The sequence below is a fragment of the Mesocricetus auratus genome, unplaced genomic scaffold (assembly GCF_017639785.1).
Source record: "Mesocricetus auratus isolate SY011 unplaced genomic scaffold, BCM_Maur_2.0 Super-Scaffold_100014, whole genome shotgun sequence".
Taxonomy (NCBI): Eukaryota; Metazoa; Chordata; class Mammalia; order Rodentia; family Cricetidae; genus Mesocricetus; species Mesocricetus auratus.
This window is the reverse complement of record NW_024429197.1, coordinates 52077001-52093049: the sequence shown is the minus strand read 5'-3', so window position 1 is coordinate 52093049 and position 16049 is coordinate 52077001. Positions and strand designations below refer to the sequence as shown.

At 41.6% G+C, this 16049-nt stretch overlaps 1 protein-coding gene across 4 annotated transcripts in view; it reads left to right on the top strand.

Moving 5' to 3' along the window:
* The window catches only part of Adamtsl1 (ADAMTS like 1), an 880796-nt gene that overhangs the window by 699007 nt on the left and 165740 nt on the right, over positions 1-16049 (top strand). For all 4 annotated transcript variants that reach the window (XM_040757202.1, XM_040757201.1, XM_040757200.1 and 1 more), the window contains one exon: positions 6382-6683. In XM_040757202.1, coding sequence (XP_040613136.1) covers positions 6382-6683 — 302 coding nt within the window. The remainder of the gene's footprint in view (positions 1-6381; positions 6684-16049) is intronic.

Below are 16049 nucleotides of genomic sequence, written 5' to 3'. Positions count from 1 at the left end.
AATTCCATCACTTGGAGACAGAGACAAATAGAACTTAAGAGATCACTGACAGTCAAGCCACAATGACAAGCTTCCAGTTCAATGAGAGATCTCATCTCAAGGCAACAAGGTAGAGAGTAGTAGAGGAATACAGCCAATACCCTGCTCTTACCTCCATATGGACATACACCAGCAAGCATACCCACACAGTCATACAGCCATATGCATATACCATACATGCACACACACACACAAACACACACACACTATAGACACTATACACACATCATATGCACACATGGTACGTTACACACAAGCACAAAAACACACACATACATACACACACCACATTGCATACATACACACAAATATATACTCACACATACACCACATACACACCCCATATACCACACATGCACACACACACATGCACACATCATACACACATTGTATACCACACACACATACATACACACACCACATTGCATACATACACACATATACCATAAACACATACCACATCACATACATACACACATACACACACCATAAACACACACACACCACATCACATACATACACACATACACCATATCCCCACATACACACCCCACATACCACACACCCATACACATCACACACAAATGTACACACACATATACACCATATACCACACACATACGTACACATACACCACACACACACTATCACACACAGAGAAATCCATTTAAATGGAAAATGCTTTTGGAACTTAGAAGTAAAAACATTAAGAAAAGATAGCAATATGTACTAAAACCCATGAAACCTTACCAGCCATGTGTGTTGTGGCACAGATTCCTCCTCTGTGTGTTAACTTGGGATGCTAAAAGTCCCCATTCCATCAGGATTTTATTAGGATTTAACAACTGAATGCTTTAAAGTACTGTGCAAATCAGTGCTTGACATAGAAGGCCAATGTACATTTTTTTTACGTAGATTTCTTTAGTACATTGGCTCCTCCTGAGATTTCCTCCTGGTGAACAGTCTTTGGAAAGGCAATGTCTCTTTAATGCACGCAGGTTCTCTTTATTTCAAGCGCTGAACAGTTTCTGCAGGAAAGCCATTGAAAGCTTCTTACAGAGGCCAGCTACCTCTCAAATATGCCCACGTGAATCCCATCACTACCCTCTAAAGGACATCTCTCCTACTACATGTTTGGGAACTGGGTCCTTCCTTCTGAATAGTGTGGGTAAACAGCTTTAGACACAGATAGCCGCTGAGGTAGCCACTTTCTTCCCCTCCCTTTTCATATAGCTATATTGGCTGCTCTACCAAAGTCTCATTTGTCTAAGTTGTGGAATCCGTAATTCTGTTCAGTTGTACTGAGACACATCATCGTGTTCATGATGCTCACTCACCTACAGGCTTGATGTGCAAGGGTTTGGAGAAGCTACAAGACTTGGTGCAGCTGGAGGTTCCTTGTGTGGTGGGGAGGGTACCCTGGGAAGCAGACCTCAATATGAGCTGCATCGCTGACATGGGTTATTTGCAAGCTCCAGAGACGGCGAACCGACAGGAAGAGAGAGCCACTGACACAATTCCATTTAGATCTACTGTCCCTAGCTAGAGACTTTGCATGTTTAATAGATTCTCATTCATTTGGGATGACGGGTTCTGAGGAAATATAGAACTGTCCACAAACCTTAATTCTTTTCAGTAACCCTGTTAAACGTGTTAAGTTTGTGTTGTATTCTTTGACAGTCTCCTACATATAAACTTTGAGTCCTTGTCACCCCCTCACCTTGTCTTTTCCAACCTAAACCCTTCACAGCAGCGTGCAAACATTGCCACCCTATTTTTGACAAAGATGCCAAAAATATACCTTGGAGATCATTTTTAAAGTTCCTGGGAAACTGCAGACAATGCAAATGATTTGAAAATTCCTATGATGATTCAATTGAAGAGCCGTCTTCCCTTTGTAGCATTCCCTCCATAAGTTTTTTTTAAATCTGCTTATTTTGTAAAGCTTTTAACCTCCCCCCCTCTTTTCATCCAGCTGCAGACTCTCTCCATGCACTGACCGTTTTCTTCAGATGCACAAAATCCCAGCTCACAGTTAAATAACTATTCCAGAAGCTTTTAATCTGTAGTTACTATTTCAAGGATTACCTAGAAGCAAAAGAACCAACTTTGCAAACATAAATAGATAAGAAAAAGGAAGTTTGGGTTAAAGTCAGATAAGGCTGCCCAGAATAGCACATCATTAGCAATCAAGTGTGTGGTGTTTGCCCCCAGTGACATACTTATGGAAAGGCTTTCCTGGTTAATCCTGGGCAGACTTACTTTTATTTCCCTGCGTAATGTTTTATAGGTACCTCTATGATTACTATTAAGAGTTAATAATGTTTTGAGACTGATCTTAAAAAGGACACAGGTTTGGTTAACACCTAAGCACCTATATGATAGCTCACAACCACCTATAACTCCAGTTCTGTGGAATCTGACACCCTTTTCTATCCTCCACAGACACCAAGAATGCATATGGTGCACATATTTACACTGAAACACACACTTATTCACATAAAATTAAAAACATATTCTTTTAAAAAGTTTTCAAAGAAATTGTATTATTTTGGTGCAAATATAAAGTGAACATTTGTCAAAATTTGCATTTACAGTATTCCACCTTATCTACAGGGATACTTCCCAATACTCCTGTGCATGACTATAAACACAAATAGTATTGAATTCTATAGATACTATATTTTGCTATTAGTGTATACCCATGGTAAAGTTTAATTTATAAATTATGTACAGTAACAGTAACAAAATGAAGAAACTGTAACGGTCTACTTTTTAAAAAGTAATTTAAAGCTGTGAAACCAGCTGTGCATGGTTGATCATGGGCTAATTGAAACCATGGAAAATGGGTCCTTGAATGCCCATTACTTGGGAACTCAATTAATGAGGGAGCCAGTAATGTGCTGCATCCCTTTCAGAGGCATTTAGAAGAATCATGCATATTTAAGTAAACATGAATAAAAGGAATTTGCAAGTAGATGCAAGATTAGTATATACATTGGACAGTGAAGCACTAGATTCCACTAGATAATTGATCTGACTTTCTTAAGGAAAATCATTTGTATTACCAGTTTTCTGTAATAATGCAATAACTCAAAGCCAATGAAAGACTTAGATGATCAAGAAGGATGTAGCTAACGGGATATTTCTTTCTCTCTATGGTCCATCTTAAAGCATTTCATTATTTCCCCCAAGTGTTCCACTTTATCCCGGCCTCTCTTCTCAACATGCTGCCATACCACAAATTCCATACATAAATATGTACCAGAAAGATGAGGAAGCCACAACCCTACAGACTCACAGCTAAACAATGAACTAAAACTGAAGACTACCAAAAGTAGACGCTTGTAATGTGATTCCATGAAACTTCCAATACAAATGTTAAACCTAGGACTTAAGACTAACAACACCATAAAAATAGCATTTCTGCAGGAGTGGAGAGATGATCTTGCAGAGGAGCCTGATTCAGTGCCCAGTACCCACACGGTGGGTAACAGTAGCCTGTAACTTCAGTCCCAGTGATATAATGCCTTCACAAGTATCAGGTACAAACATGGTACACAAACACATACACAGACAAACACACATAGAAATGCCTCTTTTAAAAAATGGCATAACTATAAAGTTTTTCTTTCACTGACTAATTCTAATGCATTTTAATTTATATTACTGTGTATGCATACATGTGTGTGTGCGTGCGCGCACGTGTGTGTGTGTGTGTGTGTGTGTGTGTGTGTGTGTTATCTTGGAAATTAAATATGGAGGTCATGTCACCACCTCTAAAGCTCACACCCATCTTTTAAAGACTTCTCTGGAACTACCATTCTTCATCATTCATCCAGCAAGACCACATTAACACAAACAACTCTTGAAATGCCCAAATTAAACCTCGGTAAGAGCATAGGACTGTTAATACAGTGGTCTATTGCAAAGATTCTCATTCAGCAAGGGATATTCAGGATGAGATTTCAAAACATCACACTTAAGCCTCCTCACTTGCTGCCCTCTCTGTGGCCTTGCTTCCTCCCACTTGTGGCCGGAAAACTTAAGATAGTAAATGCACAGCTAGAAGACGTAGGGATGTGGAGAAAAGCTTCAGAAGAAATGCAGTCACTCTTGTAGTCATTTTTACAATCAGATAGTTTTCCTTGAAATATAATCTCCTGACTTCAACAGGGGGGATGTGTTATTTCATACCGTGCATGCAGCAGAGAAATTAAAATGACTGCCAAGAGACAGCACCGTTGCAAAATCGAATTGTTTTTAATTGGTCTGAACCTAACAAGGTCCCAAGTATAGCAGGTTGGGAGCTACTATAAATATAAAGTTATTCATCTTATAGGCAGAGAGAGCAGAGGCAGAGGATACATTTTGTGTATCCTAGGACTCACTTTAGAAAATAAAACACAAACAACGCTGGCTATACATACATATAGTGTATACCATATATACATGTTTGTGTGTGTTATACACTCATATACACACACACAGGGAGAGACAGGCAGGCAGGCAGGCAGACAGACAGAGACAGAGACAGAGAGACACAGAGACAGAGACAGACACCTAGACCTAAAATAATTTTGGGAACTGTCTATGAATCTCAGAATGTTTGGCCTCTCTAGCAGACATTCTGTTCTTATATCAGAGGTTAGAAAACTCTAGCCCAGGCCAGATCCAGATGCTTCCTCGTCCCACCCCCTACTCTACCCTCACCCAGTCTCTGCAACTAAAGTTTTGTTGGAGCATAGCCCCAGTGATCTACTTGCCCATTTCTTTCAACAAGGACAGACTTGAATGGCTGCAACAGAGGCTTCACAACATACGAAATCTAACCTTGCTTTTTACCAACAGGGCTTGCTGTAATAGTCACAGAAGAAGTCTATTACAGGTTGCATGCGGCTAATCCTTACCAAATAGGAAAAATCCATTAAACCTTTTGGGAATACTATTTGCCTCTGTGTCTCTACAACAGAAGATAAAGAAGTAAAATAGGGTACTGGGGTGAAATTTCCTAGGGATCATCCTGAGTAGCTATTCCTTTTACCATTCTGATGGATGGTCTAGTGACCTTTATACTCTAGGTAGATGGATCTTCCAAGATAACTAGAGTGAGGCTCTTTTGGAAGGATTTACCACACCTCCAAACGGTGTGTGTGCTTTGGGCAAGGACAATCCTCCTGGGCAGACTGATCACTTCTGTGTCACAGAAGGCCAACCTCAGACTCAAGAAGGATCTTTGTTTTGTCAACAGTGGGTTGGTTTTCTATTAGAATTTCAGTTTCCCTGAACTAGCTAGGAACTGTTTTACTGCCCTGATGGTCTAATCAGTTCATTTTCTGCCAAACTCGTGGTTAAGAAGCCTGGTTTGCTGCCTTGTCGGCATGCCTCCCTGTGAGAAAACAGAAGGATCGTGGGGGTGGGGATTATTATCCCAAAGTTCTTTCTCCAAATTATTATACTAACTTTTAAGAAAATGTTAATGGCTCCCTCTGGGCTTTTTCCCCTAGGGCCTCTCAAGGCCGCTGAAGTTATGGCCATGGCTGATTAATGAAGAGCAAAAGCTTTGGGGGAATTTGGATATTTTCATACACTCTAAAGAAAGTCAAGAAAGAAAGAAAAAGAGAAACCCCAAGTTCTTCTGGTGTAGCTTTCTTTCCAAGGGTGGGGGTGGAGGGATGCGGAGCAAACGTGTGACTGCAGAGCCTCTTGTTTATTGTAACATGCCCGTGGCTTTCAATCTGAGCGTGGTTTTCTACGTGATATAAAAAGACATGGAGTTCAGCCCCATTCAAGGAATGTGTGAGGAACAAGGCAGCGCCATTCTTGGAAACTTTTTTTTTTAAATCCCTCTTTGTGCATAAAAATAAATCCTGGGAAGCACACTGAACATGAGCAGGGAAAGTTACAGACAGGGGTTCCAAACTAAGAGAAAACTCATCCTTAGTGTCTCCAAGGGCTTACTCTGCTCGTTTTTAGTATCGGTATTGGTCTGGTGTAAGAAGAGCCAGCATCCTGGATGCAAGAGGCACAAGTGCTGGGATTTAGAGGGAGGAGAGACCCAGCCAATGCCCTGCTGCCACTAGGGGTACAGGGCAGTGAGCGAGCAGGTGGTCTGTGGCTGGAATGTCTTGCAGCTGGGAGTTCACATGACACTCTCGAAACACACTCCAGTGAGCTCACGAACTAAAGCGAAGCTGTCAGCCCAGGACTGGGTAGAGGATCCCGAGCACATCCGGGTACAGCTCTGGGAGCCGAGGCAGGTGCGATGCAGCCCCTCACAACACCCATGGCCTCCTGCCTGGGGCTTCTCACTCTGTCCTCTTGTTTGCTTGCCAACTGCAGGTTCATTCCAGAAGCTTGGTCGGCCTGCACTGTCACCTGTGGTGTGGGAACCCAAGTGCGAATAGTAAGATGCCAGGTGCTCCTGTCTTTCTCTCAGTCCGTGGCTGACCTGCCTGTGGATGAATGTGAAGGGCCCAAGCCAGCATCGCAGCGCGCCTGTTACGCGGGACCGTGCAACGGGGAAATTCCGGAGTTTAACCCAGATAACGCAGACGGACTGTTGGGTGACTTGCAGGACCTGGATGAGCTGTATGACTGGGAATATGAGGGCTTCACCAAGTGCTCTGAGTCCTGTGGAGGAGGTAAGGAGGGGAGCCCCGACCAGAGGCTACCATCTTCCGGGCTTCTTCTGTCCCTGCATGCAAACGTATCAGGTGGCTATCCCATTCCAAGAATGATAAGTGAAGAAAGGAGAGGCGGCCATTCTAAATGTAAAACATCCTGAATGGAACCCTGGCGGATTTCTTTCACCCTGAGTGTCTCCCGCAGTCCGCTCTGGGTGGCCAGTACCACTGAGTCGTTGGCTTGCAGCTGTCATTCCAAGGGTTTTTTTGTTTTTTTTTTTTCCTCAACATTCAGTCTTAAGTCTGAGCCTTTCCTCGGTGCTTTTGGGGTGAAAGGAAACCCCACCGCAACACCGCCTACTGTTCTCAAGGTCACTGGAGAGTCCCTGAAATTTATTCAGCTCGTTTTCCAAGTGAAGGAGTGTGGATAAAGACAGCGAACACCGTGCATAACAGGAGCTAGAGTAACAAGAGAGCGGTGACCAAAGGCAGACCAGGCTCTGTTCTGTGAGAGGGAAACCAGGGTGCAGCGAGGCAATGGGACTCATTCCATCTCTCACAGCTAGTAATGATAGCGCTGGGCCCAGGCCAAGGCTTCTGGTTTCTGTCCTCACTCAGCCCTTCCATCATACTATACCTCCTCTCGGCTCGCACAGAATCCCTGACGCTTTCTCATTATGAATATTATTTAATGTCGGATGTTTACATATATTTTCACCTGGTTCTCTTGGGTACATTCCATGGTGATTTAGAAATAACTTCGGTAATGTTTGCATTAATGCATTAGCGATGACCAGTAACTGTACGTATTTATAAAGTGGGGCATGATTTGATGTCTGTGTTGAAGGAAGATTAAAACCAAGCTAATTAATCCCTTCGGTGATTCTTGAGGGGATACTAAGGAAGTGTGTGTGTGGTGGCACTAATCTGTATGGACATGTATTGAGAAGCCAGGGCATGAGGTCAGAGGTCTTCCTGAATTACTCCCTCAGACAGTCTTTCTCAGAAGCAGGAGTGTGATGTTTCAGCTAGACTGGGTGGACAGTCCCCGGGATCTGCTTGTCTCTGCACCAGGGCTGGGCTTCAGGCACAGGCTGCCATGCTCGGCATTTCAGCGAGTGCTGGCGATGTGAACTTGGATGGTCATGCCTACCCGGAAAGCACTTCACACACTGGCCAGCCCCTGTCAGTGGTTATGATATGCCTTGCCATTATGGACAAATACATTAGACTGGTATTGCAACTATCGCCCACACCACTCAGTCCCAAGAGAGCTGCTTGACAGGTGACAGATTGCAGTCTGGTTCCCCACCCAAGTCTTAGAGTGTGTTGAGGCTCCATGTGCCCAGTGAAGACTTTAATTAACCAGTGGGGGGGGGGGGAAAGTAGTCAAATAGTTTCCCAAAACTGTTTTCTAAACCATGACTTTTGGGAAACTCTTTTAAAGGCATCTTTTGTTCTGGTTGAGAATGTAAGAATAAATGTGCCCACATTGTTCATTCACATGGAGTTGAGAGGGAATTAAAACTACTAGCAAAGAATGTACCTTGCTCTAGCAATTCTCTTTAAACAGTTAATAGTTCTGACCTCAAGGTTCTTGTTTGTTTGCACATCTTCCAATTGCAAGCCCTGGAATTGTTGGAGTGTTTTAATGGAGAGCCCTGGTATTTTAAAATAGAAATTCTTCCAAATGACTCTAGGGGACAGCTTCCTGGAACTCAGCTAAGGCACTGTATTCACTTGGTGTGGTTCTTGCGCCTTGAGGACTTCCTTTCTTTCGTGCCTAATGAGAGAGATGTGCTAAATCAACTTTGCTGATCTCTCAACCCATTTAGGACCTGAGAGGTCAGGGGAAAAGCTGGATGTAGTTGGCGGTTAACATTGATTCTTTGTTTTTTGTTTTGTTTCTGAGACGGGGTATCACTATGTTACCCAGGATGGCCTTGAATTTGTGAAATCTTCAACCCGAGCCTCCTGAGTGCTGGTATCACAAGCATGTACTACCATACCCAATAGCTCCTGTTAAATATAATGAATGACTTAGAATTCCGATGGTTGTGTTTTTATCCCAGATTTCCAAGATGACCTAAATTGAATGTTCATTATATGTACTCAAAAAACAAATGTGCTGTGAAACACAGCAAGGTTTCTCTGTTACGGTTCTCAGTTACGAGTCCAGCCTGGATTTTTATGAGGTGAAAAAAATAGATGCAGTAATGGGATATATAAATAACCAAATACCTTTATCTAAGAATCTAACTCTCCTATTGATCAACTAGGATTTAAAAATAAATTTTTAGGGTTTATGTGGAATATATTAATTTTAAGAATTCCCAGCAGAAACTGATAAATAAGATTTGGATGTTTGATATACAATTGATCTCTACATATAGGAACTGAAATTTTCGTATGACGTATATTGCTCTTCATTTACACCCAAGAGAGTGATAATTTACTAAAATTTCTTAGGTCTTCAACTGCCAACAACTGAGCACAATGTGCCAAGGTGATATATTTACACCTAGAATGTTAGAGTTGAAAATTCCAAAGTGATAAAAATACATTTGGGCTATGTGGTCCATACGATGCCCATATGCACTAACAACTCACTTCAATATATGGGACATGTATATTTTCAAGTTACTATTTGGCAGTGACATTTTCTTGTGTTATCAGCTTTGATCTTTCACCAACATAAAACCTGCAAGATTATACATATTTTAATCATTCTTGCTGGAACCAACCTAAAATATGCAAGATTAATAAATAGAATTTAAATCATTAGCGTTATGGAGCCAGACATGCTAATTTTATTGTTTCTATAATCTCAAGGTGAAATTGGATAGAAGAAAGATAATCTTTCAGCTAGCAGAAGTAGTAACCAGAAGGAACTAGTTAGTAATTTCAAGCTGCAGTTGGTGGCTAAGGTTCACTGAACTGTCATCAATATCACACAACAATCATACTATACTGGGAGATAAAAACACAGGAAATTCCACTTCCTTGAAGATGAAAGTCCTCAGGCCTGAGAATGATGTCCTACTACTACTCATCATACTGTAATTTCCTATGTGTGGGCTGGTAGATGTGGTCCAGGACAGCAGTTCCCAGCCTAAGTTGCCCTGTGGTATTGACTTCGTAGATGTCAAACTAACCTCAGAGTCCAGCCTAAGAAAAACATGGAACTGACATCAGCAGAATTTAGGACGAAGTCTTGGACCGACTGCTACTTTCCCTTCCTACTCCTTTCTTCTCCTTTCGTCAGAAGAGTAGAACCCAGAATCAGAATATACTGTGCTTACACACAGCTTCTCCATTGCTTTTATAATGTTGGTTTCAGGGGACTAGAGAGATAGCTCAGTGAGTTTGCATAGTGCTTGCTATGCAAACAGAAGGATCTGTGTTCAGATCCAGGTACCACATAAATATCTGGGTGGGGCCAGGAACTTCATGCCTGTAATCTCAGAACTTTAGAGTGAGGAGACGGGATTGCCGGGACTTGTGGTTGACAGCCTTGTTGCAGGCTCAGCGAGAGACCCTGTCTCAGAGAAATGGGGCAGAGAATAATAGAGCAGAACGTCATCTAGTCTCTGCATATGTACTAGCAAATGCAAGTGTGCATATCACACACATACATACACTGCATTCTCACACATACACAAACATTCATGACATATATGGATACACATTTGGAATCAGGATTCTATTATTTCTTCTCCGAAGTGCGCGAACTTAGGAAACTACAGTTCTACGTTTTTGCCCCCGCCCCAGCCCCAGTACCAGTAATATAGAGAGTACAAAGACTCCTTCCCATTCTTTCCATATTTCCCACTTCAGGGCAGCACCTCACTCATTGGTCCTTTCTTCCAGTCATCCCATCCCTCTCCTTTCAGTCTCTGTGATTAGATTGCCCTGCCCCTTACTCACTGATGTATTCATCCTAGAAAAATGAACTATGTTGGTCACAGGGTTGGCCCCATGTACTGTGAAGCATGACTGACTTCAGTCTTGGGTTCTCCCACCTAAGAATGCCCAAGCAACTGACCCCACGCCAAAAGAGACTTAATACACAGTGTTGCAGAGCCTGGCACATTGTTTTGTAATACCTTAGATTAAAACTTACTAATTCTGGAGAGCTTGTTGATCTCAGCCTGTGGCTACCCCATAGGTGCTTTTGATCTTCTATAATTAATGCTCTGCAGAAGTATATATTTGGGATTTAGAAATCCAAGGGAGGAGATTAGTGATGTCCTGCAGAAACCTTGCCTTTTTTACCCCACTCCTTGCCATCTTGTGAGGGCTTATGTTCTGTAAACAAAAAGTTCTCTGAACAGAAACAAGTTCCAGCCCTCATACACCTAAAGCAGGCAGTTTCAAGCAAGGCAAATGGCAAGCTCTCAGATCACTTACTGCCTCGGAGTTCCTGGAGAGCAACCCAGTTTCACAGGCTTTCCACAGCCTGAATGAAGCCCAAATATGTTTTCTAGAATATCTAAAATGCTATTGGGTAGACAAGTTAGTAGACAATGTCTTATTTATTATCAGGTTAGCATACAAAGCATTGGATTCCATTATGGCATCCTCACACATGTCATTCTACTCTGCTGTCAATCATTCCCCTTCCCTCCCCCTCTTCCTTTCTCCACCCCACACCTTCCAGCTGGTTCCCTTTCTTCCTTCAGCTAGTCCCCCTTTATGCTTTGTTGTTACGTGTAACCCATTACTCTACTTCCCACCCCTCTTTAAAGTTATCCCTCCCCTTCTGTAATCTTCCTCCTAGCTTTGTAACATACAAGTACACATATATGTGCACACGTGTGTGTGTGTGTGTGTGTGTGTGTGTGTGTGTGTGTAGACTCCACATACGAGAGAAAATCCATGATATTTATCTTTCAGGGTCTCTTATTTCATTTAACATAATGATTTCCAGTTGCATCCATTTTCCCCCAAATGGAATGATTTCATTTTTCTTTATGGCTGCCTAAAATTCCATTGTGTATATGCAACCCATTTTCCTTAGCTGTCTGTTGGTTAATATCTAATCTGGTTTGAATTCCTGGCTACTATGAACAGGGCATCTATAAACATGAATCTGGAAGTATCTCTATGGTATGCCTAAGTACAGTCCTCTGGTTTTATACCTAACAGTAGCACAAATAGATGACGTTTTTATTTTCAGTGGTTTGAGGTACCTTCATACTGTTTTCCATAGTGGACGTACAAATTTTCATTCCCACCAGCAGCAGATAAAGCTTTCTCTGTCTCCACACCCCTCCCATCAGCATTTGTTGTCACTTGTTTTCTTGATGAGATACATCCTGATTGGACAGAAACTTAAAACAGTTCTAATCTGCAGTTCCAGTAGCAGAGGATATTTAACATTTTTCAGGTATTTATAGGCCATATGTATTTCTTTCCTCTCCTTGTCCTCCTCCTTTGGTGTGAGTGGTGTCTGTGGATCTGTGTGTGTGTGTGTGTGTGTGTGTGTGTGTGTGTGTGTGTGTGTGTATGTGTGTGTGTGTGTGTGTGCACGCGCGCACCCTTGTGCTCCTTCCTGTGCTGTGAGTATGAGTTCATGCATGTAAGTGCCGTGACATGTATGTGGAGGAAAGATGACTTGGTGAGTGAGTCCTTGCCTTCCATCGTTTTGTTTTTTTCTGCCACTTTAACATGCAATCCCGACTAGCTGCATTGCTAGCAAGCTTCTAGAAATTCTCCTATCTCCACTTCCCATCTCTTGCATGGTCCCAGGGATCTTGAGTTGTCAGACCTTCATAGCAAGCACTAAGCTATCTTTCCAGCCATGTATTTCTTCTATCAAAAACTGTCCATTCAGTTCACTGGCCCATTTGTTGACTAGGATTTAGTATTTCTTGTGCTTATTTTTTTTTTGCAATTCTTTGTTTATCTTTAGTATTAATTGATATCTGGTACATAGTTTTCAAGGATTTTTTTTCTCATTCTATAGGCTGTTTGTTCACTCTGAAGATTGTTTCCCTTGCTGTGCAGAATCATCTTGGTTTCATGGACTTCCACTTAGCCGTTCTGTGGATTATTCCATGTGCTATTAGAAAACTGTTCAGAAGTTCTTGACTACACCGTGACCTTCAAGTATTTTACCTGTAAACTTTCTAGTCCTCCATTAAGGTCTTGGGTCCATTTTAAATGATTTTCATGAAGAAGCAGAGTGCAGTCTGGTTTCATTCCTTCTACACATGGAAGTCTAGTTTCTTCAAACACATCATAAGAAGCTGGGTTTTTTTCTCCAATGTGTGGTTTTTATACCTTTGTGGTTATATACCTTGTGGAGTTATTTCTGGGTTCTCCATTCTATTCTATGGGAATGCTGGTCTTGTGCAAGAAAATGTAAAGCTGACTTTGTTGGTTGATGCTGTAACGATAAACGGCACACTTACTGAAAGTAAAACTAAGTATTTATTGTAGAAATTATGCACAAGATACCAAATAAGTAACCCAGATGAGCTGTGTAGTTTTCCGCTGCCGAACTGGAAGCCGAGAACCAGAAAAAGAGACCAAGACTTCCGTTGTTCAGTCTTTTATACCTTCCCCCGTAATGAGCCTAGCCATGCCCAAAAGTGGGTCTGGCTAGTGACGTAGTTCACCGCCTAAGTCCGTATACGTCTTTAGTCATACCTAAAGTGGGTGTGGTTAGCGGTGTGGTAAACCGTCCTTTTATTACCTCATCTGTATGCGCCTCTAGTAAGTCACATGGCTAATGGCGCCATTGTTTTCCTCCTACAGTTGGTCTATAATTTGAGATTGGGTATTGGAATATCTTTAGTGTTGCTCTTTCTACTAAGGACTAAGGCCTTTGGTGCTTGCATATGACTCCTCAGATTGGCTTTTTTACTTCTTTGGAGAATGCCATGGGAATTGCATTGACTCTGTGGACCACCTTAATATAGCCATTTTTACAACATATTCTGTTTATCCCTGGGTATGTGAGGTCTTTGCCTCTTCCAGATTTCTTTTCAGCTTTTTTCCAGAGTCTTAAGGTCTTTGCTGTAGAGAGGTTAGATTTATTCCTAAGGTGTTTTGCTTCTTGTGAAAACCATTAGGAGTGTGACCTAGAAAACCAATTCTAGAAAACAGCTCTAGATTTTGTATAGGATAGTAGCATAGTTGCTGATTTCATCACTGTGACATATGCCTGAGAGAATCACTTTCAGGTTTACTTTGGCTCACAGTTTAAGGGATTCAAGTCCATAATTAGCATCCTTTGCTGCCATATGCCTGTAGTTAGGTAGGTAGAACATCATGGCTGTAGGACTACTTGGAAGAAAAAACTTATTCAGACCATCATCATTGTGGAGGAGGGAGATCATTTGACTGATGTATGTTTCCAGGGCAAACTCACAGTGACCCACTTTCCTTCCTAAACCTGGCCATCGTACTGTGAATCTATCAAGGGTACTCATTGATGAGGCCAGAAAGTTGTGCTATTTGGGTTTTTGTTTGTTACTTTTTGAGACATTATCTCACTCTGTTGCCCATGCTGGCCCAGAACTCATAGTAATCCTACTCTGTCACTATCTGACCTCATACTAGCAGCAGTCCTCCTGCCTCACCTTCCTGGGTTCTGGGACTATGGGTGTGAGCTATCACATCCAGCAAGGTTACAGATAATGTGTTTGACCTTGGTTACTGGGTCATGCAGCGATCCTTCTGCATTAAACTATCACATTTTGGCATCTGCGGCTCTATGGTGTGGTGCATTTTTAAAGTATTTCAACAGCATTGGTAGCAGCCTCAGGATTCAATCCCTTTCCTTTCAGCTGGCAACTAAACTCCCAGTTCATAAGTTATCAGGGGACATCTCAGATTAAAACCATAACAGTAAGCTGCATGTAGTGGCTTGTCATCATGGATTTAAGAATTCTATACCATCCCCATGGGAAATCACAGATGGTAGTAACAATATTTGTGATCTGTGGTGTTATGTCATCATACCATCTGTCTGACCACAGTTGGCATGACAGAATATGATAGAATTATCTGAATACCCATAAATATTACATATTCTACCTTGAAATGGTCAACACAAATTAAGAAAAAATTGGAAGCTATAAAAGATTAGGGAGAGAGAAATAAAATGCTGGAAACTGCCATGTCAGCCACATGACAAGTACCACAATATATTAAAGGAAGGAAGGAAATCAATTTGGATTCTAGTTTTACAGTGTCCCGCTTCTTAAAATGATGCCATTGCTTGATGACCTAGGTCAATCTAACATTGGGAGCATTTTCTTGCTTGAGAGACGTGGAGAAACTAAGGATAGATTAGAAGAGAACTAACAAGCAGTAAGTATTTTTACTCTGTCAGGTATCATTTGGCAATTCAGAGGAGCGGGTGGGTATCCATATATCAACTATAACTGCATACAAAGTTCTAAGCATAGATGAATATCTTTAGATGTGGGTGTCTTTGCATATATAACTGTATATGGCTGAAAGCAAATTAGCAAGAATGTCTTGTCTCACCACTTCACTTAAATTGAATGCTGCTGTAATGATTCCAGACAAATGTCTGGGTTATTTCTGAAGATCTCCAGGGAAGCAGATATGACAGCCTCTTGGTATTTTTAAATGCTAGTGCTGTCAGTGAGTTCTTAGAACCTCAGACACACTCAGTTCCACCATTCAGCAAGCACATGACCTCGGGCAAGTCTTTTCATGCTCCTAAGCTTCACTTTCCACTTGTGTAAAACTAGAGTTGGAATTCTGTTTGCCACATAGAATTGTAGAAAGAACAGAGTGATGTATGCTAAGTACTGAGCTACAGTACCTGTGCTATAATGGATACTGTAGATGTTAGTTGATATGACTCAGTGCAACAGAATGCAATGTCTGCTCAATGGACGCTGCTTAAGCGTTTCTGTATTGCATCATAGTTATCTATCATGCAACCTTTGTCAGTAAAAACACTACACTAGCACCATCTAGGGTGTGCAGGTGTCTCCAGGGATATTGTTTCCTATGGCTATAGTCACTATGCATCTTATGTATTGGTTCAACTACCAAAGTTGCCCTGTGTCACTGAAGAAATTAAACAGAGTCAAAACAAAGCCAGCCAGGAACAGAGAAACCTACAGAATATTGGATACTAAAATGTGATGTCATACCTCATGTCCAAACACAGCAATCTCCCTTTCATTAAACTATAATGTGTTTGGTCTTGGATCCCTAAGGTTCTCTTTTTAGGAATACACACAAACACACATACATAGTATTGTGTGTGTGTGTGTGTGTTAAATAAATAGAGTGTTTGAATATGAGACAGAGCAAGGCAGGGTGCATAAAGAATGGAGGGAGAAAATGGAAGGGTAAATGATATAATTATATTTTAATATAAAAATACTCTAA